Source organism: Prionailurus viverrinus, chromosome F2 (genome assembly GCF_022837055.1).
Source record: "Prionailurus viverrinus isolate Anna chromosome F2, UM_Priviv_1.0, whole genome shotgun sequence".
NCBI classification, from domain to species: domain Eukaryota; kingdom Metazoa; phylum Chordata; class Mammalia; order Carnivora; family Felidae; genus Prionailurus; species Prionailurus viverrinus.
The window spans coordinates 48,371,324-48,389,073 of record NC_062578.1 but is presented as its reverse complement, the minus strand read 5'-3'; the positions used below and the strand labels follow the sequence as shown (position 1 = coordinate 48,389,073).

General features: G+C 36.1%; 1 protein-coding gene across 4 annotated transcripts in view; it reads left to right on the top strand.

The window, feature by feature from the left end:
• The window catches only part of UBR5 (ubiquitin protein ligase E3 component n-recognin 5), a 137,576-nt gene extending 121,696 nt beyond the window's left edge, over nucleotides 1-15,880 (top strand). For 3 of the 4 annotated variants that reach the window (XM_047842410.1, XM_047842411.1, XM_047842408.1), the window contains exons 49-59: nucleotides 20-131; nucleotides 705-849; nucleotides 1,898-2,028; nucleotides 3,910-3,970; nucleotides 6,262-6,437; nucleotides 6,663-6,747; nucleotides 8,105-8,260; nucleotides 8,611-8,724; nucleotides 10,169-10,313; nucleotides 11,588-11,673; nucleotides 15,274-15,880. In XM_047842410.1, coding sequence (XP_047698366.1) covers nucleotides 20-131; nucleotides 705-849; nucleotides 1,898-2,028; nucleotides 3,910-3,970; nucleotides 6,262-6,437; nucleotides 6,663-6,747; nucleotides 8,105-8,260; nucleotides 8,611-8,724; nucleotides 10,169-10,313; nucleotides 11,588-11,673; nucleotides 15,274-15,486 — 1,424 coding nt within the window. In that variant the 3' untranslated portion in view covers nucleotides 15,487-15,880. The remainder of the gene's footprint in view (nucleotides 1-19; nucleotides 132-704; nucleotides 850-1,897; nucleotides 2,029-3,909; nucleotides 3,971-6,261; nucleotides 6,438-6,662; nucleotides 6,748-8,104; nucleotides 8,261-8,610; nucleotides 8,725-10,168; nucleotides 10,314-11,587; nucleotides 11,674-15,273) is intronic. The other variant, XM_047842409.1, reaches the window with a different exon arrangement.
• The last annotated feature ends 1,870 nt before the right edge of the window (nucleotides 15,881-17,750 follow it).

Below are 17,750 nucleotides of genomic sequence, written 5' to 3'. Positions count from 1 at the left end.
GTTTTATATTTTCTTTCAGGTTTAATGCAGAGATTAAGGAACAGAGGAGAGAGGGATCGGGAAAGGGAGAGAGAAAGGGAAATGAGGAGGAGTAGTGGCTTGCGAGCAGGTTCTCGGAGAGATCGAGATAGGTGAGATAATTTTGTTTCTTTTATTGAATACCACCTTAGGGAATGAAATTGGAGGTAGGCCTGGAATGAGAGGATCTCAATTATGGACTATTTTTTAGAAAAAGTTTTAGTATTTGGGTATATGTATAGTAACTGTACTGTTATTAAAATATTCTGCTTTAAAAACCCAGGGGCAGTTGAAATTACATAACTATCATTCATTCTTTCCTAAATTTGTCTTAAAATTTTAATTGTGGCAATTGTATTATATTTAAACCTTAATTTTTGTATTAGGGTGGGTGGCATTTAATTTGGACTAAAATTTCTAGGAAATGTGAGTGGATTCTTGATGATCTGGTATTTTATGGTCCTACTCCCTTAGAATCAAATTGAACTATATATTACAAATTTATAGATTTTTGAGTATTAATGTCTAGAAAACCTTTATTTCTCAACCATCATCTATTAAGCATTCTGCCATCTTGATAATTAGAGCTGCCTATATGCTTTGGTTTTCCATCTCTATTACTGGTTGTGCTGATGTTATTTTGCAGACAAGGGAGATGAATTATAATAGCTTTGTTCTTCTTTCAGAGACTTTAGAAGACAGCTTTCCATTGACACTAGACCCTTCAGACCGGCTTCTGAAGGGAATCCTAGTGATGATCCTGATCCTCTGCCAGCACATCGTCAGGCACTTGGAGAGAGACTTTATCCCCGAGTGCAAGCAATGCAACCAGTATGTATGGTACATTTAGTCCCTCTTAACTGGCTGTGCCATTTTTGTTTTTGAAAGAGACACAGTGCGAGCAGGGGAGGGGCAGCGAAAGGGAAGGAGACACAGAATCCAAAGCAGGCTCCAGGCTCTGAACTGTCAGCGCAGAGCCTGACATGGGGCTCAAACCCACAGACTGTGAGATCATGACCTGAGCCGAAGTCGGACACTTAACCAACTGAGCCACCTAGGTGTCCTCATTTTTGTTTTTGGATTAAAGTTGGTATTTTAAAAAGTTGTTAGCTACTGGCCATTCAAGTGGTTGAGGACTGTAGTAACAAAATGGAAGCTTAAGAGGGAAAGCTGCAAAATGTGCTGGAGGGTAGCTTGGGGTTTGTTTTTTCTACCTATGTTAAGTTGGCTTCTTCCCGATAAGTTCCTTGTGTGCTAAAGAATTATCTGTGCATTCAATTTGTACCTTTATTTGTGCAAATTGTTACCTTTTGAAGCAGACTTTTTAATCTGTTAACAAGTTGTAGCTAAAACATTGCAAATACTGTACTTTCTTTATTGCTGTTACCTGTTGCTAGGAGATTTTTATATTGAATGTCCTGTCAGGTTTCTTTCATATAATATGAAACATAAACTAGTGGTTTTTTGTTTGTCTTTATACATAACATATTTCTTTCAGTAAATCCTTAGCCTTAAACATAGGCATCTTTCATCTCCCTCCTTTACTTCTTCCCTCCCTTTCTTTTCTTCTGTCCTACATGTAAGAAATGTTTCTGCCTCTCTGTAGTGAGAAAAAATGGAAATCAAGTATTTGTGTGTTTACTCATGGATATCAAAAATAAAGGCTTGTCATACAAATTTTAAACTAGCTTTAACAAGACTACCAAAGTTCTCTATAATTAAGCTTCTCATTTAATAAAATACCTTACTGGTTTAGAAATGTTTTGTTTCCAGGTTTCTTAATTTTCTTTCTCCTTTTTTTGGGGGGGATAAAAGATTGCTGATTTAGACAAGAGGTTTCAGAGAGTAGGGGCAAGTAACATTTGCTCATTGTTTGCAGGCGTTTGCAAGTAAAATCACCGGCATGCTGTTGGAATTATCGCCAGCTCAGCTGCTTCTCCTTCTAGCAAGTGAAGATTCTCTGAGAGCAAGAGTGGATGAAGCCATGGAACTCATTATAGCACATGGACGGTAAAGTATATAATTGGGAAGGTATTTCAGTTTAAACATCAACTACTTTAAGATATGGTGGCACTACATCCTAAAAATAAAATTTATACTATAAATACATGACATTAAATGTTTTTTGAAGAGATGGCTTAAAATTCACAAGTGACAGTTGAGTTTCACATGTATTAGAAAGGTAGAATTTTAGCGTGACTTATGCTCTAAAAATCTTTTATATACCTGAAATTTAGAAATTACTTGAAAGAAGTACATCCCAAATTCTCTACCAGAATACCCCTGATGGCAGAGGCCAGATACTTCAAGGAATTGGTGTGTAGTCCCTGAGTTCTTGCCATAAGCATGAAATTTCTTTTAGGACTTCTGATTTGTTTAAAAAATTCCTGTAAGTTTTTGCTTTCTGTTGTGTAATATATTTCTTTTACTGTAAAACCTAAAATTATCTAACAGCTAAATAATTCTTTTCCCAGGGTGACATCAGGAAGATATGCCAAACTTATTCGGTGCCTTCTGTTCTGGGGCCACTCTGATATCCAGTTTGGCTTTGAAATGTTAATTATTATTTTTTTAATGTTTATTTTTATTTATTTTTTTTCAATATATGAAATTTATTGTCAAATTGGTTTCCATAGAACACCCAGTGCTCATCCCAAAAGGTGCCCTTCTCAGTACCCATCATTTTAATGTTTATTTTTGAGAGAGAGAGACAGATCGCAAGTGGGGGTGGGGGGTGGGCAAAGAGAACGGGAGACACAGAATCTGAAGCAGGCTCCAGGCTGAGCTCTCAGCACAGAGCCCAATGCGGGGCTAAAACTCACAAACTATGAGATCATGACCTGAGCTGAAGTCAGACACTAATAACCAACTGACCCACCCAGGCACCCCAAAGTGTTATTTTAGATGCAAATTTCTGTCTTTTCTTCTAGTCATGATTTTACATGAGGAACTTGGATTGGATATAGTCCTAAGAAATGGATAAGTGGGTAGGCTAAGCACTGAAACTTCACAGCCACTTATCTGTTTCATAGCCTTTGAATGGTCGAAGCAAAAAGACCATTGCTAGAAGTTTATTTTCTTTACTGTTAATTATTTTTTTTCTTCTCTGGGCTTTTATGTGCTGTTTCTTCATTCCTTTTCCCAGTCTCTGGACGTAATCAACACCATGATAGAGCTCAGCCCACTATAGGAAAGGTTTTGAGGAATGTGCATTTTGATAAAAAGATGGTTATAAACGGGGGCTCCTGGGTGTGGCTGAGTTGGTTAGGCATCGGACTCGACTTTGGCGGAGCCTGCTTGGGATTCTCTCTCCCTCGCTTTCTGTCCCTCCCTGGGTCATGTGTGTACTCTGTAAATCAATAAATAAATTTTATAAAAATCTTTCTTAAACATACGTAAGGTTTGCATTATTAGTAGTATTTTCTACTGAATGCAAGTAAAAGACTTGCATTCAGTAGAAGACTTGAAGACTGCTTTCAGCTGGCTTTATAAAGTAAATAGTGAATTTATTAGTATTCTAGAATAATTAAATACACTAAGGAATTTAGTTCCCATTGTGATTGCTTTCTGAACATTTTCTGTTCTCTTACAATGCTCCCTGTGAGCCTAATCTTCAGTCCCCCTGTGAAGACTGCATTTATTTTGTCTTAAACCAGGTAGCCTTTATCTCATTATCTTGAATCACACATGTAAAATCTGTTTTTTGTGTATATATAATACTGACTTCTCTGCTCTTACATATGCACTAAGACTAGTAAGTGCCCTAGGTATTTATTTCAAAACTTTAAATGTATTTATAAATTCTTACAAATTCAAATGCATGTTTCTCTACACTAAATTTTAGAAGTTTCAGTTATCTGGAATGTGAAAGGTTATTTTGTTTGTTTTTAGGGAAAATGGAGCTGATAGTATCCTGGATCTTGGATTATTAGACTCCTCAGAAAAGGTACAGGTAAGAGATATTTTGTACATGTGCTAATAATAAGCACTTGGAACTCTAATTTAGCACAGCCTGAATTAAGCTTGAATTTAGAGATGTCGTGAATTTCTTAGGGCTTATTCCTTAAGGAAGAATTGAGTGCCAAAGATGCAGAGAAAATGAGACATGTGGAGGAGAGCAGTAAAGAAGGCTTTTTTAGCACATGATGTATTTGATTCTTGAGCTACCTGAGAACTTCACTGCCACTCAAGGTAGAGCAAACCCAGTATAATCTTATCTCTTCCATTGACTACAACTAAAAACTGAACAAAATGCGAAAAGGAACTGCCTGAGGATTCTAAAAAGTAGACAGTAGCATACAGATTATAGAGGAAAGTCAAAACTTGAAAAACAGCTGGTATGGTATTGTTTCAGGCACGAGAGTAAGCTGATCCCCTTTTACTCCCACCATAGTTAGAAGATAGAAAAGGCTCTGAGAACTAAACTGTGGTATGAAACCATTGTCCAAGTCCCAGACTATTACAGATGGTGCTGGGCAGACCCAAACAGTATGATAAAAGGCTGTGAAAATTTGTTACTGGAATCATTGCACATAGATGTGACATTTCAGTCTGAATCTAACCAGGTTGATTGCCTCCTAAAACCGCAAAATATCACCATTCTCCCCTATCATTTTAACAAGACCCAGACTTTCACAACATAATATTTAAAAGGCCCGGGAGGCATTCCAAAATACAAAGAGCCAGGAAAGACCAACCAGTTTTCCTGGGAAAAGACCCAGTAGATACCAACTTCAAGATGAACTACTTGTGTTGGAATTACCACAGATTTTATCTCATGCTCTATGAGATAAACACTAACGAACTGAAAGAGGTTCACAGCAGAGAAATAGAAACTTTAAAAGAGAACCAAGGGAAAAGTTTAGAATTAAAAGAGTATCTAAAAGAAAAAAATTCGCCAGATAGGTCAATAGCAGAATGAAGATGATAGGAAAGTGTCAACTTGTAGATAGAAATTATCTACTCTGAAAAACAGAGAGAAGATTCTGAACAAAAGAACAATTTTTTGGATCTGTGGGACCATATCAAAAGATCAAACATCCAAGTCATTAGAGTATCCAGAAGAAGAGATATTCCTGTAGCAACAGGAAAATATGTGAAGAAATAGTAACTGAAAACTTACCAAATGTGGTACACGACATAGATTTATAGATTCAAGGTACTCAGTGAACCCTAAATAGGATAAAGTGAAAGAAAACTATATATTATCATCGAACTGCTGTAAAACTAAGCAAAGAATAGTGCCTTATGTATAGAGAAACTGATTCGAAAGACCATGGATTTCTCATCAGAACTGGTATAGGCCAGAAGACAGTGGTTCATCATCCTCAGAGTGCTTTAAGAATTGTCGATCCAGGGGCACCTGGGTAGCTCAGTTGGTTAAACATCTGACTTCAGCTTAGGTCACGATCTCACAGTTGTGGGTTCAAGCCCCATGTCAGGGTCTGTGCTGACAGCTCAGAGCCTGGAACCTGCTTCAGATTCTGTGTCTCCCTCTCCCTCTGCCCCTCCCTTGCTCTCTCTCTCAAAAATAAACAAACATTAAAAAAAAAAGAGAGTTGTCAATCCAGGGGCACCTGGGTGGCTCAGTCAGTTAAGCATCGAACTGTTGGTTTTGGCTCAGGTCATGATCTCATGGTTCATAAGATCAAGCCTCACATTAGGCTCTGTGTTGACAGTGCAGAGCCTGCTTGGGATTCCTTCTCTCTCCCTCTCCCTCCTCCTCCCCTGCTTACAGTCTGTCTCTCAAGAAGTTAATCCAGAATTCTATATCCAGCACAAATATCTTTGAGGAATTAAGGGGAAAGAAGCTGCCATTTTCATTAGTGATTTTTTTAAATGGACAGAGAAGGATTTAACAGGCCTGAGCTTCCTGTACCACAGTTCTGAAAGGATGAATTTAAAAGTTTATTTACAGGGGCGCCTGGGTGGGTCAGTAGGGCATCCAACTGGATTTCAATTTGGGTCGTGATCTCAGAGTTCAGTTTGTGAGATCGAGCCCCTCGTGGGCTATGGAGCCTGCTTGGGATTCTCTCTCCCTCTCTCTGGGCCCCTCCCCCATGTGCATGCACTCTCTCTCAAAATAAACTTTAAAAAGAGTTTATTTACATTTAAATGTTGCTTTACCTGCCTGACTTCACTTTCAATGACTTTAGAAATGACTTTAGTCATTTCAATGACTAGTTTATATGTTTTGTTTTAAAAATCAGTTTGGGGACTTAATCTCTGATATTCTATTATTAGGAAAACCGAAAGCGTCATGGTTCTAGTCGAAGTGTTGTAGATATGGATTTAGACGATACAGATGATGGTGACGATAATGCCCCTTTGTTTTACCAACCTGGAAAAAGAGGATTTTATACTCCACGGCCTGGCAAAAACACAGAAGCAAGGTTGAATTGTTTCAGAAACATTGGCAGGTAAAATAATCCTAATCTTACATTTGAATTTTTATAAAATTTCAGTTCAAGACTTTTCTAAAACAGTTTTTAAAATGTGTATATGCTCTATTTCATACTGATTAGAAATGAGGCTGTAGAAAATTTCTCAAAATACTGTATATATATTATGTATGTATGTGTGGGGTTATATATGTTCTAGAATTATTTTCAAATTTAAATATATTTCCCTGTTTTTATTTTTAGGATTCTTGGACTATGTCTGTTACAGAATGAACTATGTCCTATTACATTGAATAGACATGTAATTAAAGTGTTGCTTGGTAGGAAAGTAAGTGATTTTAATGAACCTAACTGCTTTTACAATTGCAAAATTTTCCTTTTATAGCCATTATAAGTCATTTTCAAACCTTTAATGACATGGGAAAAAAAAATCTCAATACATGGAGGAGATAGCATAGCAGAGTGGGTGACACAGGTGGGTTTGACAGTGTCTGACAGACCTGGATCTTGTTGCAGACAAATCCCCTGACACCTATCGCAGATTTTCCCATTTAGAAAATGGTAAAACTATATAGTGCCTGGTAAGTGCTCAATAGATTTTAACAATTATTATTTGTTCAAACAGGTGGTAGTAGTAGTAGTATTTTATTGAAAAGAGCATTGTTGGCTTCAAAAATCTATGTAAGATGTACAGGAGGGAGGGGGACAAAAGAATGTAAGAAAATCCAGCATAGCATGCTTGATCTTTATCTCTGGGTGATAGAATTAGCTTAATTTCCTTATATGCTTTGATAGTTTGCCTGCCTGCACATTCTTTTTATACTGGGAGGAGGGGAAAAAACCACATCCTTTAAAATTAATGTAGAATACCAACTATGCAGCTTTTGGTTTAAAATGTAACTGCCAGTGTTTTAAAGGTATTATAAAGAAATTACTTGACACAAAACAATGAAATATTTTAGTCTTTTCCAGCAATGTATATCGCACATCTGATACAAATTAACACTGTTAAAGCTGTAGTCGATTTTTTTTAATCACATTCACTGATGAATAGTTTTCTATTAATACAGCATATCATATGTATGTGGGTGTATATATATGTGTATATATATATATATATTTTAACTCTGACCCTGTTGAATTCTTAAAATATTCCAGCTAAATGTTCTTGTCCAAAGAAGAACTAGGTTTAAAGCTCAGCAACAGCTCAGAAATGTTGATATGTGGATTCTTTAACGAGGTTTATGGAAAAGATCATGGAATCAAATAGACTCCAGTATAACCCAATGATATGACTGTCAACAAGTTATTGAATTCCTTTGAGCATCAGATTCATCATCTAGAATTAATAATCTATTTTATTATAATCAAGACTAAATAGGATATATATTAAGGACCAGCTGCTTAGCATAATCATTGCTTAATAATTAATGCAGGATTTTTGCAAATTATTTTGTAACTTAAACTCCTCCATTACTGGCTTTTTTTTTTTTTTTTTTCAAAATATATGTTACATTTTTTTATACCTTGAAAATTAAATATGTTATCAGAGCCAAAGATTAAAATTTTATCTTTTTAAATCAGTTTTAATATACTTAGTGGAATATTATTCTTTATACCTTCAAATTAGATAAAATTGTAGTGAAGATGTTTTATAATTGAGTTCCATATGATTACTTCCTTAGGTCAATTGGCATGATTTTGCTTTTTTTGACCCTGTGATGTATGAGAGTTTACGGCAACTTATCCTCGCTTCTCAGAGTTCAGATGCTGATGCTGTTTTCTCTGCAATGGATTTGGCATTTGCAATTGACTTGTGTAAAGAAGAGGGTGGAGGACAGGTAAAGCAAATATGTAACTTTTTGATTCTGGCAAGAGAATTTGGTTAGTCTGTTGTGCTTATTTTATACAGAAACAGTTTGGATGGGGACGTAGAGCGAGAGACACACACACAAACATGCAGAGAAAAGACACACTGGACTGACAGGCATAGAGAGAAGGATGGAGGGTTAATGAGACAGACTGAAAGGTAGTTTTTAGTGCTTATTTAGGCCTAAATTCTTGCATCCCTTAGATATTGGTCAGCAATTTGTGTTTAGATTTTAGAATTTTAGGGAATTATTTTATGAACTGTAGACTTACTACTGCTTTGACCAAATTGCTTTTAAATGGCAGTGCTAAATTATTACAGGTTGAACTTATTCCTAATGGTGTAAATATACCAGTCACTCCTCAGAATGTGTATGAATATGTGCGGAAATATGCAGAACACAGAATGTTGGTAGTTGCAGAACAGCCATTACATGTGAGTATTTTCTCAAAAGTGTTATTTGATCTGATGAGGCTATTTGTGTCTTCATGTGGTAAACTATTTCAGAGTGTATTCAGCTTGCCTATAAAAGGTTAAAATTTTTAAACCAAATTAATTTATGTACAGTGTAAGTTACACCTGAATCCAGACCAAGCATTCACCTTCTCTTGGGTAAAACTACTTATATAAACTATATGATTATCAAAGTCAATTTGGTGAGTAAAAGTTCAGAAAGGATTCTCGTGGAACTGAAATGACTACTGTTTTGGGGTCCTACCACCACCCATACTTGAAGGCGACTGACTAGAAGGACTCCAAGGCAATAGTACTGATAGTTATGGTTTATTGTAGCAAAAGGACTCCCGGCAAGGGAAAAAGTACATCAAACCAAATCTGGAGGAATCTAGGTGCAGGCTTCCAAAGTTCTCTCTCTGGGGCCGTGGGTTGTCACAAAGAATACACTTCTTTCCTCCAACAGTGAATTAGAAACACATGGACAGTGTTTGTGTTTAGAGAAGCCTGCTTAAGAGTCACAGCTCAGGTTTTATATTAGAGGCCAGTCCTGTAAGCATTTTCTGCCTATGCAGCCAGCCCTGATTACTGAAATTTAGACTGTTAGAGGCATGTGTTCATCATAAGTCACACTGTCTGCACAAATAGTCTAGGTAAGCTGGCACAGCAGGGTTCATTGCTCCAGGCATTCAGAACAGCCGTATCAGTAATGTAGGGGGAACATTCCAAAAACCAAGTTTCCAGATGCCAGCCAAGGACCATCCCCCTCCAGGAGAGCCTTCTAAAGAGCAACATCAGGCCTGCTGTATTTGTCAAGTGTTCTGATCTCTGTGCTGGGAATAATTGTGCAGGCTCTGAAGTCCTACTGTCAGGATTCAAATCATGGCTGCAACACTCTGTAGCTGTTATATGACACTAGCAAACTACTTAAGTATTTTGTGCCTTGGTTCCCTCTTCTGCAAAATGAGGATAGAATTAAATGCATTAATACATGTAAGGTGCTTAAGAACAGTTCATGGCACATTGTAATTTCTCAGTGAGCCTCTAGATTTTGAGTTTGTGTTCTTTTGTCGTACTTTTCATAGCATGTGACAGGATAGCATGTTTGACAAATTGAAGCTATTCTTCATGAGTAGCCTATTTTATTAATGTGTAAATTATTTCAGTTAAATCCTGGTGTATAACAATATGGTTTCACTTTTGAACCTCTCGCCTGCCTATTCATGATGCCTTTTTCCCCCCTCTGCCTCTCTTTTGAATCTGTCAATTTAAAAATACTTAATTTTCTTTCTTACTCTCGGGTTTAAATGAGAACTAGTATTCTTAGGCTGCTAAAGTTAGATATTGGGCTTTAACAACAAAAAATGCTACATGGAAAATAAAGTACTCAGAGTAATAAAAAGGTAATTTTTAAAATATTCTGTAGGCAATGAGGAAAGGTCTACTGGATGTGCTTCCCAAAAATTCATTAGAAGATTTAACAGCAGAAGATTTTAGACTTTTGGTGAATGGCTGTGGTGAAGTTAATGTGCAGATGTTGATCAGTTTCACCTCTTTCAATGATGAATCAGGTAGGAAATTTTGTGAATGTTTATTTAAGGAATACACTTGATAAATTTTAAGGAATACACTTGATAAATTTACAGGGTTTAGAAATGCTGTATAACTCAGGTGTTCGAGGCTTTTTGTGTACATTTTTAAGATATTATTGAACTATGATGGGTTAGCATTAGGTTATTCTTAAATCTTTGGTTAACATTTCTAGGTTTTTAAAGAGTATATGGTTTAGATTGAATACAAGTAAAACTTCATTGTGGTGAGCAGCTATGTAAATGGATTTTGTATACTAAGAAAATGTAATCCTTGTGACAGTTCTATTGGCCTTTCCCAGTTCCTCCTAATCTCTTAGACTCTCTAATTAAAGAATTTGACTGCATGGTGTTTGCTCTGTAGAACTGGACCCAGAGCTCACTTACAAAGACATAATAACATACAAACACATGGAAAATCCAGAAAGAATAACAAGAGGTAGTGATATTCCTCCTAGAATAACATTTACCTTCAGCGCCTGATTTTCTGTAACACTTCGTTTTCAAGTGGCCTAGGAATAGAATTTGAGCTGTGACTATACCATAAAGACACTGGAAGCCATGAAATTCCTTATGGAAGGATTACACCTATAGTCCAAAATTATTGCCTACATGAAGGCACTGATTTTTTTCCCCCTTTTTCATATTTTGCAAACAGCTTCAGCTAAATTATAAAGCAAGTTAAATTTTGTTTTTTCTTCATGCTTGACAACGTATAGATTCATTGTAAAATAGTTTCTGTGCTACTTTTTAGTATAGTTTTCAATACTGGTGAGATGAGAATTTGTCTCATTTACAAACCAAAAACCTAAGAGGGAAAAATAAATACCTAAGGACCCTCCATATATGATCCTCAGATTAGCAGCATCAGTGTCATCTAGAAGTGTTTTTAGAAATGCAGAATTTCAGTTCTTTTCTCCCTTCTCCCAGACCTAGTAGATGCGAATCTGTATTTTAAAAAGATCCCCAAGTAATTTGTAAACTCATTAAAATTTGTGAAGCACTGGTGCAAGTTCAACAGATAGGATTAAAGTATTGATTATCAATTTTGAGGCTGATGATCCATTTTTCTTGGTCAGCTTAAGTCAGGATTGAGTAATGAACTATAGAAGTTTTACATTATGCAAATGGTCCTAATTTCCTATATTAGGAATTAAACCCCTGATCCTAAATAACAGTTCTGTATCTATTTTTTATAAGAAGCAGTGTTTTAAAGTAATAATTGGTACAGTATATTGGATTTATATTTTTCATAGGAGAAAATGCTGAGAAGCTCTTGCAGTTCAAGCGTTGGTTCTGGTCAATAGTAGAGAAAATGAGCATGACAGAACGACAAGATCTTGTAAGTTAAAATGTTTACAAAATTTGCAAAACAAAATATGAAATGTTAAAATACTGTGTATGATAACCTTTTAAGTTTGTAATGGTTGGTCATTTTAATTTTGGTTAAGGAAAATTATAGAAGGTCAGAAATAGAAGGCAGTTTTGGTTTTTCTACTCCAGAACTGAAAACCTGTAAAGTTGTAAGCAGAATGAAATACGTTTAGCTATTGATACGCTGTCCTTAGTCCCAGAAGAAAATACCAGTTGATTGTTGAGACAAATGTTTCTTTTTCCCTATAGTGCTTACATATGCTGGCTGCTCCTTTTATATATCCTTAATCCTTTTGACCAGTGGCAAGCCTTTGCAAAATTTCTAAATAGTATCTTGATTGCTATCTGTATAGTGTACTAAGAATAGAGTAGCTTATGATATGTATTAAGTCTGTGATTTTAATGTTACTACTTATTTTTAGAATCATAAATTAGATAATATAAACTTTGATCATAGTGAAAGCCTACCAAGTCAGTGGAATCTATGTCTATCCTTGAGTATATCCATAACCAAATCAACCTGTCCATCAGTCTTGAAAGGTAGTCTTCACTAGACTTTATTTGAGAAATTTGTGGGATGTTCCTTACCCAGAAAATTCCAGAGATCCTTTCTGCCATATTCCTCATGGTTCTTTGCAACGTCTTCCCTATCAAACCAGCCTTAGTTCTTAGTAATTAACAACCATACTTGTGGAATATATTTTTAAAAATCCAGTTTCTAGATATATTCTCCAATTTTATCTGAGAGAGGGGAAATGGTTAGTGTGTGGGAAAGCACAAAACTTGACAGTTTCCCATTTATCTCCAGCTCAGTAGTAACTTATTTTTTGGAGTGGGGGAGTCTGCATTTAGCATCCTTGATTTTTTTTTTTTTTCATTAAATTTTTTTAAACATTCATTTTTGAGACACAGCATGAGCGGGGGAGGGGCAGAGAGAGAAGGAAACACAGAATATGAAGCAGGCTCCAGGCTCTGAGCTGTCAGCACAAAGCCTGACGTGGGGCTTGAACCCACGAAGCATGAGATTGTGCCCTGAGCCAAAGTCTGATGCTAATTAACTTAACGACTAAGCCTCCCAGGTGCCCAGCACTACTTAATTTTTAAATGGACCCAGGAGTCTTCCAATATTTCTGCACTATAGTGAAACAAGTTGTTCAGTAGTCCTTTTAGCTAGTTCTGTTCTTGGTTTAGCCACTCTGGTAATTTCTACTTCGGTTGTTCCCTAGGTGGATTCCATATAATTCAACTTTCCCAATCTTGTGGACCCTAAAGTCTCTACCAGTGTGCATGGTTTCAGGACCACCTGTACTCAGTTTTTTGATTCAGTTACCTTGTTTCTTTAAGAGCCCATTATCGGTTCAGTAAGACCTATCAAAAACAGAGATAAAAATGATTGGCTATCTGGTATAAATTCTAAGGTTCTAATGGACTTTTTTTTTTTTTAAACTATTCCCTAGTACTAACTTTGTTTTTAAACCTAACGTATCCTTAGTCCAGTCAGTCAAGTTAAATTTCACTGTAGTTTCTGCCTTCCACTGGAAGAAAATTTGCTAACTATTCAGTCTTTAAAATGAAAGATCTCCCTTTGTAAAGGGCCTCAGGATTTCCTATTAAGAGCTTTAATTTGAGGGTCACTCCTATTTACAGGGCTTAAGCATTATATCAAGGGGTTTCCCCCCTCCTCTTTTGAGAAGGATGCTTCACAATTGTTGGTTTTATCCTGATGTGCTGAGGAGAAAAACTAAAGGACATAAGAATATAACAGACCATTCAGAGCAAACTCTTCTTCCTTGGGTTACTAGTCTTGCAAATTATAGGGTTTTTGAGTTAATGGGTAAGACCACATAGTTTATCCTCCTCTTAGAGAGTCACAGTTCACTAGTAAAAGTTCTGAAAAGTCCTGTAGTATTTCTTTTCTTCCAGCTTCTTGACTCTCCAGCAATGGTAGTTATCTACCCTACCTAGCCATATACAACCTTGGAGAAACATTTTACATTAACTTTGTTTTTTTTTTACCTGTAAAATGAGTAGACTAGACCAGCTTTATCTCTAGAGCATCTTCCAGTCCTTAAAGTTCTTTGCGGGGGTATCTAGATGACTCAGTTAAGCATCCAACTTCAGCTCAGGTCATGATCTCATGGCTCATGAATTCGAGCCCACATTGGGCTCTGTACTGACAGCTCAGAGCCTGGAGCCTTCTTTGGACTCTTGTGTCTCCTTCTCTCTCTCTTCCCCTTCCCTGCTCGTGTGCGCACTCTCTCTCTCAAAAATACACACACACACATACACATATATATGTAAAGTTCTTTGAAGATTTTGTAGACCTGACACTTAGAGTTTTTCTGCGCCGTCTAGAGAATTAGATAAGATTTCTCATAAAACCATTCTTCAGGAAAGCAAATCATTATGGGGGTTAAGGGCACCAATCTACTGCACAGTTGAAAATCTGAGTATAACTTCTGACTCCCCCCAAAATTTTACTAAAGTGTTTATATTAAACAGTGCATTACACATATTTTGTACATTATTGTATTTTTTTTGTTTTTATTTAATTTTGAGAGGGAGAGGGAGAACAAGTGGGAGAGGGGCAGAGAGGAAGAGAGAATCCCAAGCAGGCTCTGTACTCTCACAGAGCCCAATGCAGGGCTTGATCTCACAAACTGTGAGATCATGACCTAAGACAAAATCAAGAGTTGGACACTTACTGAGCCACCCAGGCGCCCCATAGAACTGTATTATTAAGAAAATCATAAGGAAAATATATAGTATCATACTATATTTATAAAAAAGTTTGCCTGTGGGCTCCTGGCTGGTTCAGGTTGCTGGAACATGTCATTCTTGTGAGTTCGAGCCCTATGTTGTATGTAGAGATTACTTAAAAAAAACCTTTTCTATGTGGAATTTAAGAAACTTAACAGAGGATCATAGAGGAAGGGAAGGAAAAATAGGCAAACTGTAAGAGACTTTTTTTTTTTTTTTCTCCAACAATTTTTGAGAAAGAGCACAAGCAGGGGAAGGGCAGAGAGAGGGAGACAGAATCTGAAGCAGGCTCCAGGCTCTGAGCTGTTAATGCAGAGCCTGATGTGGGGCTCGAACCCATAAACTGAGTCTTTGAACTCTTTAGAGATTTTGTGCCCTATTTCCACTAAACGATACTTTGTGGAATTTAACCACTAGAAAGGCCCACAGAGAAACTGAGGCCCTGAAATATAGTCATTTTTCTACATACCTGACACTTTTTTCTCTTTTGACCCTGAACCTTTCTTGAGAGGGGCACAGAGAGAGGGAGACACAGACTCCGAAGCAGGCTTCAGGCTCTGAGCGGTCAGCACAGAGCCCTATGCAGGGCTTGAACACACAAGCTGTGACATCATGACCTGAGCTGAAGTCAGACACTTAACCGACTGAGCCACCCAGGCGCCCCAGTGCAAGAAATAAATTTAAAACCCCATTCAAAATCCTATCCCTCTGTAGGTTTTACCTTAAGAATGGGATTCTTTGTAGATGTTGGCAGAGTTAATGTTATTATATTAAAAGCCAAAATTGTAATTATTATACTCCTGTTTAGGTTTACTTTTGGACATCAAGCCCATCATTACCAGCCAGTGAAGAAGGATTTCAGCCTATGCCCTCAATCACAATAAGACCACCAGATGACCAACATCTTCCTACCGCAAACACTTGTATTTCTCGACTTTACGTCCCACTCTATTCCTCTAAACAGATTCTCAAACAGAAGTTGCTACTCGCCATTAAGACCAAGAATTTTGGTTTTGTGTAGAGTATAAAAAGTGTGTATTGCTGTGTAATATTACTAGCTAATTTTGTAGATTTTTTTCCATTTGTCTATAAAAGTTTATGGAAGTTAATGCTGTCACACCCTGGTGGTACCTTAAAGAGATTAAATGCAAACATTCCTTGCTGAGTTTGTAGCTTAAAGGCCTGAGGAGCACTAGCAACATTTGACTATAATGGTTTGCTAGTCAACAACTTCTGGGTCTAACCCCAGCCAAAGATGACAGCAGAACAACATAATTTACACTGTGATTTATCTTTTTGCTGAGGGGAAAAATGTAAAATGTTCTGAAAATTCACTGCTGCCTTTGTGGAAAGTGTTTCAGCAAAGGTTCTTGTATAGAGGGAATAGGGAATTTCAAAATAAAAAATTAAGTATGTTCTGTGTTTTCATTTTAACTTTTTTTATGGTGTTTAATTTGTGGTTGGCTGCAATTGTGTATCATGTATATGGAACTTGTAAAAAGTTCTGGACATTCAGATCTTAGAGATGAAATCACTTTTACCTATGAAAACCACTTTTATTGCGGTTTATTTTAGCTGCATTGAGCTCTAGGATATTAAATGATATCACTAATATTTTGCATGTAATTTGTTCATTTGAGTAAGGGCACTTTTTTTGTACATATGATGGGGCCAATGCACAATATCACAATCAACTTTTTTTTCTTTGTATCCCTATTTCAATGAGCAGTCAGTCAGGAGGTTACTGCACTTCAGTTCTAACTAGACATTTGTACTAAGGTATTTCAGTTATGTAAACTCAGCCTGGGCACTTTCTGATAACTGTAAAATGTTTTATAAGATCATGATTATTGAAGATACATTTTGGAAAATTTTAAATGTTCGTGAGCAGCTTAACTACTTTTGTATCTAGCCTTTTTTAAGTATCTTGTTACATTTACTTTTTTAAATAAAGAAATTACAGAAGAAATGTCAAGTAATATTGAAGAAACAATAGTTTTTATTTATGTAGTTGTACATTTTTAAACTAAGGGTAATACACCAACATGGTTGTGTGCATAAAATTTTTGATTTAAAGAACTGAAAGTTTATATACACATGGACTATAAGAAAGAGAAGTAAATTAGTCCACATTTTACAGTTAGCAGAGAATCCTGAATGGCACTGGCCAGGCCACCTTTTCTTTTTACAAATGAGGGACGTGAAGTGTGACCCTTACTTGGCATAGGAAGTTAACTCACTCACTTATACTTAGTAACTAAGTGACAGGTTCTTTTTTTGATGACCCATTAATTATGTAGCCTAGTACCAATCTCTAAATTCTTATGGTTTTAGTAGCTTTACTCAATGGCATAAAGAACACTGTTTTCTTCACTAAGTCTTCAAAAGGTGACTTAGAACTAGTCACTTTACATATTGAAAATGAGAGAAATTCTCTGAAATCTCTACCTTTCAACTCCTTTAGAGGACTCCTAGCCTTTGGGATGTTTTTCATGTTCAAAGGCACTATGCTTTTATTATATAACTTCCTGCAGAAGACTGAACCGTGTGATATTCTCAGCCCTGCTGACACAAATATTAAAAACTAAAATGATAGTAGTGAAACTCATTGTATTACTTAAAAGTTACACAACATGCTGTATTAGATTTGTGTAAATTAACCAAAGGTTATTTTACAAAGTGAGACATTGGTTTTTATGTCTAAATGCTATTTCTGAATAAATGAAATAGTAATTAGATTAAGAGCTAATTATCATCAGTGTGTCTGAAAGAGATAAAATTTATTTATCATCTTAACTTCTGTATGCACATGATGGGATAAAATATTCAATGAAAACAAACTAGATATGATTAGGACATTTGAAACCCTAATTGTGAACTTATTTTTAATAGTTATTGAAAGAATGAAAATATTTAAAATAATGCACAATGTCTTAAGTCTTCCTAAATCAAGATTTTGGTTAAATGCTTTTAGGATTATTAAAAGCAGAGTGAGTTTTTTTTTTTTGTTTTGTTTTGTTTGGTTTGGTTTTTTTTTTTTTTTTTGGTTTTGTTTTTTAAGTAAAGCATAAAATGGTTCTAAATGGAAAATAAAGTCATGTAAAATAAAGTTCTCTTTTGGTCTTGTTTAGTGATTAAATCTAATAGAATTGAAAACAAATTTAGGAAGAGAAGACCAAGAATGAACTTTACCAAGGGGTTTTCAATGTTTTCCTATTTTTGCCTTTTTTTCCATTAAATCATCTGAATATCTTGACTATCCAGTATAATAGCTTACTGAGACAG